The following is an 18090-nucleotide window of genomic DNA, read 5'->3' as shown; positions in this document are numbered from 1 at the left end:
ATTAACTTTAAGTGTAGTGCACTGTCATGCAAGCCACCATCTGTCCAGCAACACCATGCAGGTTTGGTTAACCGAACCGCCTTTTTTATTTTGTCTTCACCAGCAGAAGCAGTATATGATACTATCAGCCATAATTAATGTGGTGAGATGAGCTGAAGGCCGATACTTTTCTTTTTTGTTACCTGAGGGGATAACTATTATGTGATGTGACCCGTGACCGTGAACGTCCCTCCACACAAAGCGATAATAAATTGCAGGGTTGACCATCGACGGTGGCAGTGGCACGGCGGCCAGCTTGCGTCGCCTGACGGTGATCGTGTAAAGAAATGGAGGCTTGGAAACGGCCGGATTACGACGATTGCTTGTTGCCCAGGTGCGCCGTTCCATGTGCCTCTCTCTCCACTTGGTTAGCGCAGCGCGTCACGGGGGGGGGTTGACTTGCGTCTGGCAGCATGCGTGCAACGGTGCAAGCAGGCCTTGCTCCGTGGCGGCGAATGATTCGCGCACATGAACGGCCGCTGGAACGGAATCTGTCTTGTTTATTCCGCGTCGGGCAAATCGAGAGGAAGCATGCATGCGGCTCGCTCAAGTCAGCGCGGCGTATGTGTGTATGCCTGCCCGTAGAGTGGGCAGCGGGCGGGCATGGCTGGTCGTTGACAGGGAAACGAATGCACACAGAGCTTAGTGCTAGCTGTTGATGTATATACGTATACGTTCCAGCAGTCTAGCTCGTGTTCAAACCTCATGCACCAAAGTTCACGGTACTAAGATATTAAAAAAAAACATAGGCATCGGACGTCCCTGTCCGGCCGACTAGCCGTGGGTTTTGCTTGGAAGCTAGCGCGCGGTCCTGTGACATGCAGTCGCAGCGACCGCCAACTAGTCGATGGAGCGGCGGCCCGGACCCGGAGGGAGTCGCCATTTTGGGCACTGGCCAAGTTGGCGCCAGCTCGGCCTCTCCCGTGGCGGCGTCACTTTCTGAGGCCTATATAGCCCAACAGAACCGGGGGGCACCGCCACGCCACCGCGTACCCGGTCCGCTCGCCCTCGTGTTGGGCCTCTAATTTCGGCCGATATATATGCTTTCGCTGCCGGGGCCCGGGAGGGAGGCGGGAGCGGACCACCAGAACTGCGTCTGCGTGCGTGGTTTGGTTGCGCGCGCCACGGCGGGCGGCAGTGCGGCACAGCGGAAGCGCACGCACGTCACGTCCCATCCGCCGTCGCAGTCATTCATTCGCGACATGCGCTGCTGGTTTACATGCTCCCGGCTCGGTCACCGCCACCACCGCGGCGGCAATGCCACCGACTGTAAGTACTACTGAGTAGCCACGGCACCAACCGCACGGTCATCAGATCACATCGCACGCCGGGCGGGCGACCGGCCTGCTGGCTGCTGCTGCTGCTCCTGTTGGGGGGCACTGTTGGGCTGTCGCGGCGATCCACGGCCGGCGCCGGACACAGCCGCATGGACGGGTGGCCCGCCCGCTGCGCCTTTTTTTTTCCCTTTCCTTTTAACCGCCCCCGCCCCGGCGACGACGACCAACGGAACGAGGCCGCACGCCGGGCAGCAGTGCAGGCGATGTGCGGTGTGGGGGCGGGCCGAGGACGTGAAATGGTGGACGGCGAGACGCGGTGCCCGAACGAACGCAAAGTTACACGAGAGGAGGGAGGGGGGCTCTACAAGTAGGAACTACTACCACTCTAGGAAGGGGGAGAGACAGAGCCTTTCTAGTTTTGCTGTCGCTGCTGCTGTCGGTGAGGTGAGGGCCGGCCGGCCGGGGCGACAATGATTTTGGGCTCTGTTGTTTTACATCTCTCCCCCGTGCCGTCTCCTCGGCTGTGTGGGCAGTACCAAGTAATGCACTGCTCATGTCCGATCGGTGATCACGGCGCGGCAGTATGTGTGCAGGAGGCGTATCTCGTCTCGCTCTGTCTCTTTTTTGCGGATGGAAATACCCGACACAGACAGGAGCGCGTGCATTTATTTTTGGGGCGTGGCGCACGGTCTCTTTTTTTTCCCGTGCAAGTATGGCCTACGGGAGAAAAGGGAGCACGACCGAGCACTTGAATAGAAGAAGAAGAAGAAGAGACGGAGAGCAAAAGAGATTGCACGGACGCCCAACCCTGTCTGTACCTGTACGTCCAGGTTAGGAGCAGGACTGCACACCGAACCTTCGCCGTTTCTACAGGCGGACCCAGGGAGAGTTACTCCTGCACGAGGCGTGTACGAGAGGGGGTGCTATGCCAATCGCCATGCGTGCGCTCCACAGTCACAGTCACGAGGGAGGCAGCAGATGAGCAGAGGCACGTCTTTTCGCCGTCTACAACTGCCCTGCGACTTCGATGCTGCTGCTGCACAGACGTCAGTGACTCGCCAATTCACTCACCGGTTCACCGCCTCCTCGCGTATAGTAGTGCTAGTAATATAGACCAGGTTTTGGACTTAGTAGAAATTCTTAAAGAAGCCAAAAGAGTAGGCTGCAAATGGGTTTACAAAATGAAACATGACTCTAAAAGGAATATGGAAAGATTTAAAGCAAGGCTTATGGCTAAAGACTTCACTCGGATAGAAGGAATCAATTATAATGAGACCTTCTCACACCTATTTTGACAAAAGATTCCTTTTGAATAATTATGATGCCTATCTCTCATCATGATTTAGAGTTGAATCAAATGGATGTAAATACAATGTTTCTTAATGGTGAATTAGTTGAACATGTCTACATGGCTCAATCCAAAGTTTTTGTCTTGACGGGCAAACAAAAAACTAGGATGTCATCTAAAGAATTTCATATATGGATTAAAACAAGTGTTGACACACTGGTATCTCAACTTTTATAAGACTGTTAACAATTTTGAGTTTAAGGAAAACATATAGAACAATTGCATTTATGTATAGTGTGATATCCTGGCCCCTGGGATGGTGATTTTCTGGTCCAAGGTTTAATATAATTAATAGAGTATTCATACCAACAAGATTCATCTTATTTTTTGGAAGTCTATCTCGAAAGAACCTCCAAGTTAAGCGTGCTTGGCTTGGAGCAATTTAGGATGGGTGACCGACCGGTAAATTTTCTCGGGTGCGCATGAGTGAGGAGGAAGTGTGCACAAAAGACTCGTGTTGATCTGTGGGGACGATATATGATCCTAGCGAGCTGCCAGGAGTAAGTATCGCCGGTCCAGGAATTGGACGGGGTGTTACATATAGTTTAAAAATGGTAGATTCATCTTTCCTGTACTATAAATGGATAAAATCTGTCGGTACCCTGAATCAGGGGTACCCTCTCCTACAGTATATACAAAGTGTATGGTAAAATACATATATACAAAGTGTTCTCAAAATGAGTATGTGTGTAACCGCCAGAACTGCTCCAACAGTTAAGGACAATAAGTTGGGGAATGATGAAGGCTCCATGGACCAATAACAAAGCAACTGAAGTCGTATTGTGATAGTGAACTAGCAACATGTCACTCCTATAACAACAAGTGTTGTTGTCAAACACATTGACATTAAGTATTATGCTATAAAGGAGAGAGTTCAGGATGAAAAAATTGAACTTGAGCATATAAACACAGAGCAAATGCTTATGAATCTACTCACTAAAGGGCTTCCACCCAGCACGTTCGGAAACACACGTAGCCAATATGGGTTTAATGAAGCACATATGGTTCTGGAGTAAGGTATTGTCAATGTAACTATCTATCTCAAGAATATGTTCTATGCTTTGAGATAGAAAGATGTCCTATCATCATTGAGTTTAACGGTGCATTATTGACAACCGCAACATTTTGGTCTTAATGTTACTAATGAGGACTTGGAATTGTATGTAGGTTAAGAATTTAAGTTGTAAGTATACGAGAGTAAGTATGAGATGAAGAGATAATGTTGGGTGGATCTCATCCAACTCAGGGCTTGTTCGGTTAGCTCTCAATCCATGTGGATTGAGTGGGATTGGATGGGTTTAAATTCCAAACAAGTCAAACTTCTTAAGAATTTTTTCCAATCTCATCCAATCCATGTGTATTGGGAATAACCGAACAAGACCTCAGGTGTCGTTCGGTTGTTTGGGATTGGTGGATGGGAACGATTCCTAATCGGACTGTTTCTCTAATTTATATAAATTTTGATTAGCTGGAATGATTTTAGGTGCAACCCGACACAAACGAACAAGATCAATCAACGGATCAGGTCGAACACTAGGCTCTGCCCTGATCGGAGGTGCAAAAGTTTGTTGTAAAGGTATTTTTGTTCTAGAGTCGCGATGGTGACCTATGAAGAGGTAAGGTCCTATAACTAACGTGCATTTAGCTGCGCTGTTGACCCACAAGCTTGAAGCCTGGTCCGCTGGTCGCTTCGCTTGGTATAATAGTGGTGGCCGCCGTCCGTTGGATGTCACTGCTACGTCTCCGCTCTACGTCTCTCTCACAAGTCACACAGCCTTTGCTTTCCCTGCGCGTACGCTTCTCTGCCCACAACTGTTCCGGACTAGCAGCCTTGATATCTCGGCCGGGACCGGGAGGAGGGCGGTGGCTAGAAATGGATCCTCCGCCACCACTGGCGCTATTCGCCTCCAGCTCGTCCTCGTCCTCGCCCTCGCCGCCGACGTCGTCGTCGTCCGGCGCGAGCATCACCATGGTGATCATCACAGTCGTGGGCATCCTCGCGGCGTTCGCGCTCCTCGCCAGCTACTACGCGTTCGTGACCAAGTGCCAGCTCCTGCGCGCGGTGTGGTCGCGCCAGCCGCCGTGGCACCGGCGCGTGCGGGGGGCCGGCGGCGGCGGCTTAACAGGCAGGCGGGACGAGCCGTCGTCCGTCGTCCGCGGCGACGGGCGGCGGGGCCTGGGCCTGCCGCTCATCCGCATGCTCCCCGTCGTCAAGTTCACTGCCGCCTCCTGCGACGCCGGCGCCGGCGCTGGTGGCGTGGCGCCGAGGATATCCGTGTCGGAGTGCGCCGTGTGCCTGAGCGAGTTCGTGGAGCGCGAGCGCGTCCGGCTGTTGCCCAACTGCTCCCACGCCTTCCACATCGACTGCATCGACACGTGGCTGCAGGGCAGCGCGCGGTGCCCCTTCTGCCGGAGCGACGTCACGCTGCCGGCGATCCCGTCGGCGCGGCGCGCCCCGGCGGCGGCGGCGGCGGTCCTTCCCACCAGCAGGCGCCGGGACGACGCGCTCGCCAGCGAAAGCATTGTGATCGAGGTGCGAGGGGAGCGCGAGAGGTGGTTCAGCAGCAGCCACGGGACGACGACGACGACGCCCCGGCGCCAGCCGCCGAAGCAGCCGGCGCCGCGGTGCAGCAAGGCGGCGGAGAGCGTCGGCGACGAGGCCATCGACACGAGGAAGACGGACGCGGAGTTCGCGGTGCAGCCCTTGCGGCGGTCCGTCTCCCTGGACTCCTCCTGCGGCAAGCACCTCTACGTGTCCATCCAGGAGCTCCTCGCCACGCAAAGGCAAGTGCGCGACCCATCCGTGCGTTCGTGATCCGCGGATGCCATGCCATGGCCGTGCGCCTGTGCGTGCAGTCAGAAGGAATACCCCTGCTGTGCCTGTGCTGGCTTGGCTGCTATACCTTATAGTACTGTAGCTGTAGATGGTTGTGCTCAATTCTTTTTTTTTAATTCCTTGTCACTACTACTACTACTAGGCGCTACGTAGCTGTGACTGCAAAAAAACATTTTACGACGCGCGCGTGGCTTTTTGTGCCTGCCCACGGTGACGAGTACGACACCGTGCTCTGCTGCGCTGCGTCACTGCCTGCCTCCCACTCCCATACGGGTTGCGATCGCGGGTCTCTTTCTTGCTTGTTTTCTGGTTCCCGGGGAGAGATCCGCAGGTGTCTTGGTTACCCCTCCACAGGCACAGGGGAAGATAGCATTTCAACCATACAATACAATACAGGGTGGGAATCCGTTTGTTAACCGTGTTCATGATGGCATTGGCCGTCCAGGTGGGACGACGGCGACGTCGGTCGACCGTGAGCCCGGCCGGCCGGCCGACCGCCAGCTGCGCATCATTCCAGGACGGACGCCCACTACCACTACGTACAAGACGAAGCAGCGATTTGTTTTGCGCGCCAGATCAGGCAGCCATCAACGACGCTGGTGTTGGGTGACCCAACCCCCAGTCCCAGTGCACGCGGATTGGACATTTCCGGGGCGAAAAAGGTCGCTCGCTGCATGCGCGCCGAGAGCTTACGACGGGCGCGCTGGGGCCTCTCAGCCTAGATCGGGGCCACAGAGCCGTAGGCCAGCGCGGCGAGCATGCAGGTGTCGCGCGGCAGCCCCCTCCCCCTGGGCGTGTGCGCGCGAGTGGCCACGCACCGCCGACTGCTGGGGGCGAGGGCCGGCGCGCGCGCGCCACCGGCCACGCACGTACCGGCCATGTGCGCGCTTCGCTTTGCGGGTACGTAAGCCGAAGTGGACGTGCCCTGGATGCACCACCAGCTCGATCCATCCATCCGCCCGCCGCCGCCTCCGGACCGTACGTGTCTTGCGACGCTTTTCTGCGTGTCCGCGTGCGCCAAGGCATGGCAGCTCGGCTGCCGGGACCGTACCGGAGCCGGCCTATGTCTGGTCCCTGCTGCGTGCCTTAAGCTTGCCGCCGGCCCTGTGTGAATTTGGTGCGTGGTGAGCTCACCTCGTGTGATGCGTGCGTGCGTACGTACAGTACGTGCTGCCGTTGCTACGATCTGGCTCGTTTTCTTTGAGCAGGCGAGCAGAAAAGGTTCTCCCCTTTTCTTTTATTTACACACTCACGCAACGCAAGCGACGACGATACGAGACAGGCAGGACGCACGGCACGGGGGGTGCTTTCGCTTCGTGGGTAGATAGATTTGGTTAGCTGGTCCAACCAATCATCAAGGGCTGGGCCGGGACGTGGAAGGTGGGGTGTCAACGTTGGTGCGTGCTTTCTTTCGGGTGCGGCGGCATCGATGGGTCACCGGCGATGTTGCGAGGGGACCGGACCTGCAGGCCACCAGGGTCCAGGAGGAAACTAGCGAACCAACCCCAACCGGAATAATTGCGCGAATCGGCAGCAGCGCTAGCTAGCTCTGCACGTTTGGGTGCTTCCGATCCGCTTCTTCTTCTTCTACGTCGCCCGTCTCCACTCGAGTCGGGACCCCTACCTAATCCGCCGAGCCTTGCGTCGCATCGCGTCCAGCAGCATGGCTGGCGACGGCTCGCATATGCTTATGCTGGGCCTGCTGCTGCGCCTAGGGCCGGCCGTAGGCGGCAGGAACGACGCGATGGCTCTGTGGCATGGACTTCCTTGGTTTGGGAACACTGCACTTTTCGAGCAACAACCGGACAGCACCTCTTTCGTGAAGGGAAAACCCCGCGTGGGTCGTGTGGTGGTAGTGGTAGGGGCCTGCCCCCGGGGGGGACTCTCTGAAACACAGAAATTTCACAGCGAACATGTAAAAAATTCCAGAGAAACCAGTTCAATTTTATAGAAAAGAACACACAGAAAATAGGCTTCTTTGCATATACATACATATACATATGATTGATCTGTGTAAAAAATGTATCATTAAGATGCTACTCTGAACATTTGAGACCCCATTATCTATCCAAATATGACACAGGCAACCGAATCACGAGTAGGCCCAAGATAGTAAACCCAGTAACACACACACACACACGTACGTGCAGTCGAAAGAGAGCCATGCTCCTCCGATGCACAAACCAAACCAAGTATGCCTGCCAATGCCATGCATGCACGAACATGCATGGCGACACCGTCACATGTGCATGCAGAACAAGGCCATACGGATATACAATTTTTGTCCACAGGCGGCCACAGCGCCAAGTCACTCACAACACAAGGACAAGGCCGCTGGATTTCCTGACAGGATATACGAGAGGGACCTTGGGAGGTTGGCACTGCACTGGGACATGTTGTTCATGTCATAGCTGTCCTTCCCCTGTAGCTTATGCATGGATCTGCCTGCGACTGCGAGGAAACAATGTTGACCACTAGCGACGTACGTACATACATACATGGCCGGCCCTTGTGTTGTGTCCCTCGTTCAGATTCATAAAAGCAAACAAAGGACAGCTAGCCACGGCTACAGAGCTTCACCACCTGACGGTTTTACTAGCACACAAGCACCTGGATTGTGGATCGATCGTACTCTTACAGTAAACATACGCATGACAAGTAGGGGTGGTAATGGATCGTGATCCAAATAGTTCTTCACAAAATGTCAAAGCTCTAAATAAATTATAGTTCAAAAATGACTATAAATAGAGCTCGATCCTAACCCGCTTCGATCCTTAAATCTTATAGTGCAAAATTTATAGCCCTAGGTATCTGAAGGTTGCCGCCAAGAAGATATGCCGTGTTCCTAGTTCTGAGATCCAGTAATATATAAACCACTTGTGCACGGCCTCTCTCTATTATCCCTACGCCTTCCAGTTTTTGTCATCACCACCACCAAAGGCCGGAGAATGGGCCGGCTACCGAACAGCGCTGACGACGACGACGACTACGGACTGTACTGGCAAGTGATGCCAAGGGGACCAGAGAGAGAGGAGGGCTGCTCTGCTTGGGTTCCAAACACCAGCATATCGACCACCAGACAGATACATAACGACCTCACGCTCCACTTAAGGACCTGGGCCTGACAGCGGCAACTGTGCGTGACCATGGAAAGAGAACAACCCATCAGCCAAGCCAAGCCAAGCCAGTCGGAGGAGGAGGGGGGGATGACAGAGAAACAATCAGACAAATCACTTACCCCGATGCAGCAGAAGCAGCACTCACTTGACAAGCCTCACAAGACTTGGCCCCCCAATGCAAGGTAGCAGAGATAGCGATGGCATGAGATGAGGTAGCCGCGCCCATGCGCAATCCAGTAGCACAGCTGAGGAATCAAGGAAACTTTCTGCAGCCACTGAAGAACAGGCAGGGTTGCCTACCCACCCGGTTTCCTCCACTCCAAACTGGAACTAGTTCTGCCGCACTCTGAGGCGCGCGCAACTGTTGAGGCAACGAAATGACGGATGCAGTAGTAAGTACTACGTGAAAGAGACGGCCGGGCACTGCAAGTTTTTGGAGAACATGACCGACGCAGTCATCTCTGGGGATGTCTGATGTTACCGGACGGTCAACCAGCGCTGCCGCGGGGCAGAGCAGGGCGCCCATTAACTGTCGGCGCAGCCATCTCTGATGCGTATGGCGGAGGAGCTCAGGACACCCACGCAACGCATGACCGCAGCCTGCAGGCCGATGAGCTCATGAACAGAAACGTACTACCACCCATTGGGATTCCAGCCGGTAACACACTCACTCTTCTGTTGAATGCCTCTCTCGTCTGCCACTGCCAGCCTCCATCACTTGGACCAGCTCCTGCCTCCTCCTCCTCCTGCCAACATGCGTGGCCATTGCCCGATGCTAACATTAATACACTTGCAACCAGCAAACCACGATTAACAGGCATCTATTAACTCCTGGGAGCTAGGAAATGTAGCAGCCAGCGTTTTTTTGGCTATCTAGCCCCTTCAGAGTAAGGTGCATGAGCTCTTTTTCCAATGTGATGCAGCACATGCACATCAGACATCAGAGTCAGAGCGTTGCCGCCAGGATAACTGAATAGCTGACGAGCATACTTGTTAAACAGAACGCTGCCACTTGTAATCTTGCATAACGGACTGCAGTGTACAATGCATCAACAACTGTTCACGGATCCACTTCAGTGAAGTTAGGTTAGGCAGTGTTTAGTTCCGGAGTATGTCGGGACTAGGACGGAGCTCCTCCACTCCAAATTCGTTGTTGTTTGGATTGGAACTATACATGATAGAATGGCTTAAAAAAGAAAGAAAAATACACTCAAATGTTAAACTATTTTGCTTTCCAAAATGTTCCGGATGGAACCACTCTCCTTAGGATGGAGCTGCTCTATCCCAACTAGCTCCGGAACCAAACAGTACCTTACTAGATGCATGCTAGCCATGCTACCAACTTGTCAAACATATAAATCCAGTTGCCATCAAAGAAATAAACTGAAGGTGACATCACTGGACAACACTGCAGGTTGACTTCCGGTCTTTATTCACATCACATTATTATGCACCATGTTCTACCTGGCAAAAATACCTCAAGACAAGACCCATGGAAAATTCCAAAACAGCTAAAGATTGAATTTCCTGTATATTAAAGTGCAGAATCTTCCTGAAAATGTGCAGATTTGCTGCTTTGGTTACAGCCCATGACGTGCAATATATAGGTCTAGCTTCACCACTTTACAAGGCTTATCTTTAACGGGAGATAGGGTCAATATCATAATCGAGGGACCACCAGCTACCGCCATAGGGATAGGATGGATTCATGAGCTTCCTGAATCAGTTCAATTGGAATACGAAACCTTCAGGTCATATTTTTCGCAAGCAACACTCAGAATGCAGTTGAGTATGTATAATGATGATGTCTTCCTGTACTCGGAAAATGCAAGGACAGGCAAACAACCTTTGAATGCCACACGAAAAGAATAATAATGAAATCGAAACCAAAGGAAGGACAGACACGCATGCATTTACTGACCGAACTATTTGGCTATACAAACAGCGTCAGAATAGTATAAGTGCAGGGACCTTTTCTAGGACGATGATTTGTCATGTAGCAAAAGTAGAATTAATCACAAAAGAAGGTGAGCACACCTGGCTGAAGAGCAGTTGCCCACATAATCTGGAACTCAGGAAACAAAATTGTAATTTTCCAGATGCCAAAAATAGAGCTCTTTGGATGTACTCTTTCCGTTCTTTTTTACTTGTCGCGTTTTAGTTCAGAAATGAACTAGATAGCAACAAATATTCGCGAACGGATGTAGTATTTATTTATCGAAGTCTTCAGAAGGATTATCATCCTTGTGCATGTACTTCTGTCCGCATTTTCTCAGTATGGTCGAATGGTGATTGATGAGCTCTAAAAATATGAAATGTGTTACGTTGATAGGCTATGGACCTGGTCACCTGGCTTGGGAACCTAGCATCTAAACATGTTTTTTATAATGAGAAATCAAAATTTTATTACCATTCTGCAACAAAATTACAGAGATTTAAACACGTCAACTCTGACCATACAAACGACGCTTCCACAGCTAAGCATCAAGTGCTTTGGCTGTTCACCAAGCAGACTTGAAACGGTGATGGTTAGAACCAAAGCTAAAGGAGCTAGCCACAACACAACCGGAAGAATACAAGTCGTTTAGAACAACAACATGGTCTCCAAAATATAGTTTTGACCAATATTTTTTCTTAAAATAAAAACAATCTCTTAATATATTTATACTTTTGTAAAGGTACTTTTAAAGATAAATCTATAAGTATGACTGTTAGATTTCAAAACTAAATAACAAAACTATTATTAGTACTCAAAGTTTTATATGTTTGACTTAAACCTTGTCCAAAATAACTTGTTTTTTATGACTCAAGGGAGTAGCTAGCATCTAAACATCTGGCCGAAACATTTAGTGCTACTGGTCAGATGCCCGTAGTCGAAGCCACAAATTCCATATCATAAAGCAAACGAATCTGTAGAAGATTCTATCACATACACATGCATAGTTTCGTACAAATCAGTCCTAAAAAAAATCCTCCAAAGTGGATTGGTAGAGATGGCAAAAACCGACCACCAACTCATGGATTTAAGGTCGTGTTTGGCGTAGGGTGTGATTGACTGATTGTGCAGACTCTGGTTTTTTTTTAATAAGTTGGCGAAAAGCAGACTCTTCTTCCTCAGTTCATTATGAGGTAATTATGTACCCAATGATGGATAGCACGTATGGGTAAGGGGTATTTTGTCTCTAATGGGTATGGATATGAGTTTGTGTGCCCACCAGGCACCAGATATCCTACCCACTAGTTGCACAAACAGGCTACAATTCTCTGCTGTCCACACCTCATTCAACTGCCAATATTCTGATTTTCTGTATTGTAAAGTACAAACATCATAAGCATAGCCTATTTGTTTCTCAAATAGAAATTCTGGCATGGTCAACTCGTCATTTCTATTGTAGGGTAACATAAAATATACTCCCTCCGTTTCTTTTTATTAGTCGCTGGATAGTGCAAAATTGCACTATCCAGCGACTTATAAAAAGAAACGGAGGGAGTATAAGAATAAGAATGAAAAGGACCCTAAATAAAAAACTTGAGGGATCACTTGTAAAATAACAGTTTACCATTAACTCATCTAAGTTGGCACTGATACAGAAGAACTAATCGTCTTTGTTGCGTTGAGCTAGAGCTAGAGCTGAATCAGGCAATGAATTTGCAGGAAATACTGCATGACGCAATCCTTGAGCCTTCATCTTGATCTGCTCTAAAAGCCTTTCAGCTTCCTTGAAATCATCCAAGGCACCATGGCCACACCTACTGTAGGCATCCATGACTTGTTCTTGAAACTCCATAGCAAGTTTGTAGCTGCAACCAAAGTAGCATACTAGCATTAAATGTAAAAATAGCCAAAAATGATATCTGTGGCGTAAAAAGTTACTCTACAAGGCTCCATGCTACACATTCCCACAAAACAAATGTTGCATTCAGTTGCATATATTGACATTATCAAGCATAAAGGCACTGAGAATTACTATGCTAAAATGTGTTTACGGCAAAAGAAAGTAGTTATAATTACAAAATATAAGCAAAGAAGTTAGGATAACAGGTGCACCATCCAGGCTCTATTATATTCATGCACTAAAACAGAACATTGCCACAGAACATCGCTAGTATCAGAAAATGTAAAGACAACAGGTATTATTTACAGCATTGCAATAACATTAGTTTCTGGGTCAGTGGGTCATTTCTTATACCATTAGATTTTTCATTGGGTTAAAATCCATCCTGACATGTACGTAAATAACAGAAGAATTGTATCTAATCAGTTAATCAACATCTTATTACAGTACTATACTAATTTTCAACTCCATTCAATCATTCTATTCTAACAGATAAGCAGGCAGTGGTCGAGTTTTTTTATCATATAAGCAGAAAATATAAGATCAGGTATGCCACAACAAATTGGGTAATGACCCAAGGGACACTTGGATATCAGGATATCACAAGAGCAATAAGGACCTGTTTGGATCCAAGCTAGTAGCTTCTAAAAATTAGCTGGGGTGGATCCAAAAGGACTCAGCTAATTGTTTAGTCAAACCCTCTTAAGTTTGACTAAATTTGTTTAAGCCGTGTAATTACAGCGTCGCGCCTAGGCTCGCCATGGCTTGGCGCCTCGACTGAAGCCAGCACGGCAGCCACCTGGAAGACTAGGCATCGCGGCCAGGACGCCTAGGCGTCGAACTGGGCGCCATGGTGAACGACTAGCATGGACGAGGTGAACCAAACATGTAGTATTTAGGAATAAATCGAACGACTGTGTGAACTTCACGCCATGGACAAACCCTAATCTGTTGCCGCCGCTAGCAACTTCTCCGCCGTCGGAGCTTCCATCACCGGTAATCCTCTGCCTCCGCTTCCCCACCCGCTGCTCTACTTTCCCCACCCGCTGATCTGCCTTCCCCATCCTCTGCTCCACTCTCCGCTCTGGTTGGCGGCTCCGCTCCACCCTCTACTTCGGTCGACGGCTCCGCTTCGCTCTGCTCATCGCTCAGCTCCGCTCGGGACTCAGCAGGAAGGGCTAAGGAGGATGAGAGGAGTAGAAGACTGACCGATCGAGGACTGATGGTTGTGTCCTATCTCCTGTGGAACTGGAGTAGAGTAGCACTAAGCCGTTAAGTATTGAATCTGTTGATTGCTTGGTACTGAGTACTGATTGATTAAATGCTTAGTATTTATTTGATTACATGGTTGTCACCTAACTGTCGCCTAGGCGTCCAAAGTCCAAACGTCCCAGAGGCGACTCGCCTCACCGTGGCGCCGTGATAACCATGATAAGACATGGATATTTATGATTTATCATATTCAATATATATCATTAAATTCACCATGCAACATGTTTTCATAGTATACCTATTTGAAGTCATAAGGCTATCTCCAACAGCTCTCATATCCTATTCCCTACCTCAATTCCTATTTCAAACTCTACAGGCAGTGCTATCTACAGTGCAAAACAGTGTTTTGCACCACCATATGCACGATCTGCTGGGCGCAGCCTAAATGTCGATAATATTTTCTCTAGACTTAGTCAAATTAAAATAGTTTGACTTAGACAAAACCTAGAATCACGTCCTTTTTGGGGTGGAGGGAGTATCTCTATAGCTATCCTAATAGCAGCTCATATATTGCAAAAATACACCTTTGCCCTCCACCCTACTTTTACCCATGTGGCCTACCAATAGCAAATAGAAAAGAAAGGGTGTTATAAACAAAACCACCAATTCGTCCACCTTTAGCTAGTGGATCCGAACAGCACCCAGCTAATAGTTAGCTAGCTAATATTAGCTGTGAACTAAATGCCAGCTAACTAGTAGATGGCTAGATGCTAGTAGATTCAAATAGAGCCTTACTTACAGGCAATAGTTGAGTGTTAAGATTGCATGTCTATATCATTAAAAAAGATACATTAACAATGAAAGTCATCAAAACGTAAGCATGCAGAATGAATTACCTTTTCATCAGTCCGTATGCATTTGCAATGCACTGTTTTGTGTCAATGGTATCATCATGTAGCGGTCCAAATGTAGCTTCAATAATATCAAGCGCAAGTTTGAAGAACTCCACAGCTGATTGATGTTGGTTCATTTCAAGATAGGCCTGCCCCAGATTCCTATAAGCAAAACCTAACCCAAAGTGTCGTGGTCCAAAGCAATTCTTCAATTTATCAACCGCTCTCTCCAGATATTGGACAGACTCATCAACATTTTTAATATACAGGAGGAGCCACCCTAGCCTTGCTGAGATGCTGCCTTCGATGTGATGCATCTCCTTGGCGCTCTCAAGAATTGCCAGTGTTTTCTTCATCAAGTTCGAAGCCATTTCAAACGAGCCCGAAGACGTTTCAAAATTTGCCAACGACTCATACAACATTGATATCTCAGCATATGCCTCAGCAAACCGACCAGGGTCGATGGAATCCTTTGCATCTATGATCCCCTGAGCGATCTCCAAGCACCGCTTTGAGTCCAAAACCGTATCCTCGGACATCAATATCTTTGCCATTGTGACATATGCTAGTGCACGCTCCTCGCTCTCCTTGTCTGCCCGCTGCATTACCCTCTTAATGTTATTCAGCGCCTCCTCCGATCTCCCCAACAAGATACGGATATTAGCCCCATCAATTTCAGCCTGAGAAAGTTCAACATTCAATCCCAATCGCTCATATACCACCTTAGCAAGCTCAATTTGAGCCAGAGCCTCCTCATGGCGACCCAAACCAGTATAGACAGACATGAGAAGCCGCCGTAGCTTAGCCACTTCTGCCGAGTCCTCACCAAACCGTCTCTCCGCAATCCCCAATGCCTTAGAACACAATGGCAGCGCCTTGTCGAAGTCCAGCACACCCGCATAGGCCTCGGCGACGTCCCTGTAGGCGTTCCCAAGCTCAGCACTCCCGGCCTCCAGGAACAGAGTCTTCAGGTCCAGTGCACGCTGGAGGTCGCCCACCGCGTCCCACCGGCGCCCGATGGCCATTTTGGCGCGCGCCAGCTGCTCGTACACGGCAGCGCCGACCACCGCCACCTCCGCAGGCACCCCCTTGCGCCGCGCGGGTGCCAGGTAGTCGACGATATCCGCGGCAGCGCCGAGGGACTCGAGCCCGTCGCTGAGGCTGCCGGCGCGGGTGGCCGCGGCGCCGGCGAGACGGAGCGCGCGCGCGACGGGGAGCGACCACCCGCCGTGGGACGCCTGCAGCGGCGCGAGCGCCTTGAGGGCGAGGCCGAGGGCCTCCTGGTGGTCCCCCTCGGACTCGTGCAGCTCCGCGGACTCTAGAAGCGCGAGGCCTGTGGGCTCGCCCGTCGACGCCGCAACAAGCGCAGGCGGGGGAGCAGGGCCCGGGGCTAGGGTTTGAGTGGAGAAGGGGAGGAGGCGGGGCTCCGGGCGACGGGGCTGGGGAGGCCAAGGGTGAAGCAGCGGGAGCTGGGGGCGGTGGCGGAGGGTCCTGGAGAGGGAGGCGAGGAGGAGGGATTTCGCCAGCCGCCGCATCGCTCGCCGGGGGTTTATTACAGGGAAGAGAAGGGGCCGCCGCGGTGGCAGGAGATAGAGGGTTTTAGCGGTTGTCAGTGAATCACCGATCACGGAACGCAGACACAATGACGTCTATACACGTTCAACGGGGGTTCATTAACTTGTACAGTACTGTAATCTCCTAGGCCTTTCACCGTGTGAAAATAAAGTTTAAAAATTAAACCTTACCCTAAAAGCAAATACTACAGTGTAGGCTCGCAGCGTCCGTGGCGGCAGCCGCGACAGCGCTGCTCGCAAGTGCAGCGGATGGTCACATCACAGTGTCGCGACTGATGCCCTCGCTGTGGATAGAGATAGCAATGGTCAATTTATGTATTGACTTCAATCCACATACGTTAAAATGCGTTGGCGTGTACTAATCTAACTTAATACATGTGAAATGGGGTAATACACTAGGCTTTAAGGTGCATTGAGGGAGATAGGAGGAGATTAAATCCCCTCCTAGGTCTAGTTTGGGTACTCTATTATTGACATCAATCCATATGTATTGAGATGGATTAGAGTGTAACTTAAACTAATTTACACCCTAATATATCTTAACACAAGTGTATTGGAGGCAATACTATAGTACCCCAAACAAAGTCCTAGGGGGTGGAGGGGATTAAATCTCCTTCAATCCCTTTCAATCCACCCCTACCGAATAAGCCGACGGGGATGGGGAAGTTACTTCCCCACGGGGATGTAAACAGGGAAAATTCATCCCACGGGTAAATGGAGAAAGGGACAGACAAGCATTCCCTGATCTCCGTGGGGACCCGTTAAACCTGCACGTGACGATATTTTTGTGTACTAGTTAATGGTAAAAATAAATAACTACCTTGTCAAAAGATCAATCATTGTACAAATATGTTTATTTTGATGTACACATAATGATTTCTTACATCTAACAATATGTATAAGCGAAAATATTTTGCATTAATAACAAAGGATGTATGATCTAATTATAATTTAAACAGGGGACGGGGGTCCCCGACGGGGATTTATCTCCGCAGGGAACGAGAACGGGGAAGAAATGTCCCACGCAAGCCTTCATGGGGATCCCCGCGGAGAGGATTGGACTAAGGCTCTGATGATACAACACCTCAAAAGAAGACCTAAAAGATACTTAGAAGATCAACAATTATCAAAAGAGCAGTCAGCCAACGCACTGGTGTCACATTGGACTGTTCGGTGTGAGAGCACCTGGAGGGGGGTGAATAGGTGATCCTGTAAAATCAAACACTAAATAGCCACAAACTTGATTATTAAAGTGATAGTGTAACCAAGTGGCTATGGAGCGAGCTCGTGCGAACAAAACAGTCACAGAAAAGCAACACACGAGACACGCGATTTTTATCCCGTGTTTCGACCAAGTAACACTTGCCTACTTTCACGTTGTGGCGTCCCGATGGACGAGAGTTGCACTCATCCCCTTTCAAGGGATCCAATGATCGAATTGAATATCACGGTCTTTTATCTTGAGTATTCTTCCCGTTTGCGAGGAATCTCCACAAGTTGGAGCCTCTCGCCCTTACAAAGTTATGATCACAAAGAAAGCACAAGAGTAAGGATGGGAGAGCAACACACGCAAGACTCAAATCCACAGTACAACCACGCACACAAGTGAAGAAGTGAGCACACAAACACAGCGCAAGGAGTTTACAACTCGAACAGTACTCAATTCTCAAGAACGATGATCCGATTGCGTGAATGCAGAGTCTAGGTGTATTAGGATGTTTCTTGTATGCTTGGTATATTGCTCCATGCGCCTAATGGTCCCTTTTATAGCCCCAAGGCAGTTAGGAGCCGTTAGAGATCAACTTGGAAGGTATTTCTTGCCTTCTGTCGAGTGGTGCACCAGACAGTCCGGTGCACCACCAGACAGCCACTGTAGCGGTCCGGTGCGCGATCTCCATCAATATCGGGCGCAACCAACTGTTGGTCCTCGGGATCGGTTGGCGCACCGGACAGTCC

The 18090-nt window shown here is 49.9% G+C and overlaps 2 protein-coding genes across 2 annotated transcripts; one reads left to right on the top strand and one right to left on the bottom strand.

Annotated features, from left to right (window-relative positions):
• Positions 1 to 4405: 4405 nt before the first annotated feature.
• Positions 4406 to 5682, top strand: LOC100273252 (putative RING zinc finger domain superfamily protein). Its single transcript, NM_001147694.1, has one exon. The coding sequence runs from the start codon at positions 4538 to 4540 to the stop codon at positions 5477 to 5479; it is 942 nt and encodes a 313-aa protein (NP_001141166.1). The 5' UTR covers positions 4406 to 4537; the 3' UTR covers positions 5480 to 5682.
• Positions 5683 to 12162: 6480 nt separating this feature from the next.
• LOC100274432 (uncharacterized) lies at positions 12163 to 16145 on the bottom strand. The gene is made up of 2 exons (NM_001148791.1): positions 14564 to 16145; positions 12163 to 12420 (listed from the first exon to the last, which is right to left on the bottom strand). Exons 1-2 carry the CDS (start codon positions 16093 to 16095, stop codon positions 12216 to 12218), a joined length of 1737 nt encoding a protein of 578 aa, NP_001142263.1. The 5' UTR covers positions 16096 to 16145; the 3' UTR covers positions 12163 to 12215.
• Between the last annotated feature and the right edge of the window lie 1945 nt (positions 16146 to 18090).

The sequence above is a fragment of the Zea mays genome, chromosome 1 (assembly GCF_902167145.1).
Source record: "Zea mays cultivar B73 chromosome 1, Zm-B73-REFERENCE-NAM-5.0, whole genome shotgun sequence".
Taxonomy (NCBI): domain Eukaryota; kingdom Viridiplantae; phylum Streptophyta; class Magnoliopsida; order Poales; family Poaceae; genus Zea; species Zea mays.
Note: the sequence above shows the minus strand (reverse complement) of the source record. Positions and strands in the feature narration are given on the sequence as shown.

Excerpts from the sequence above, each read along its gene's own strand:
- LOC100273252 (NM_001147694.1), top strand. The coding sequence starts at position 4,538 with ATGGATCCTCCGCCACCACTGGCGCTATTCGCCTCCAGCTCGTCCTCG.
- LOC100274432 (NM_001148791.1), bottom strand. The coding sequence starts at position 16,095 with ATGCGGCGGCTGGCGAAATCCCTCCTCCTCGCCTCCCTCTCCAGGACC. Across the intron at positions 12,421-14,563 it reads GCATACGGACTGATGAAAAG|CTACAAACTTGCTATGGAGT; the intron begins GTAATTCATTCT and ends CTTTGGTTGCAG.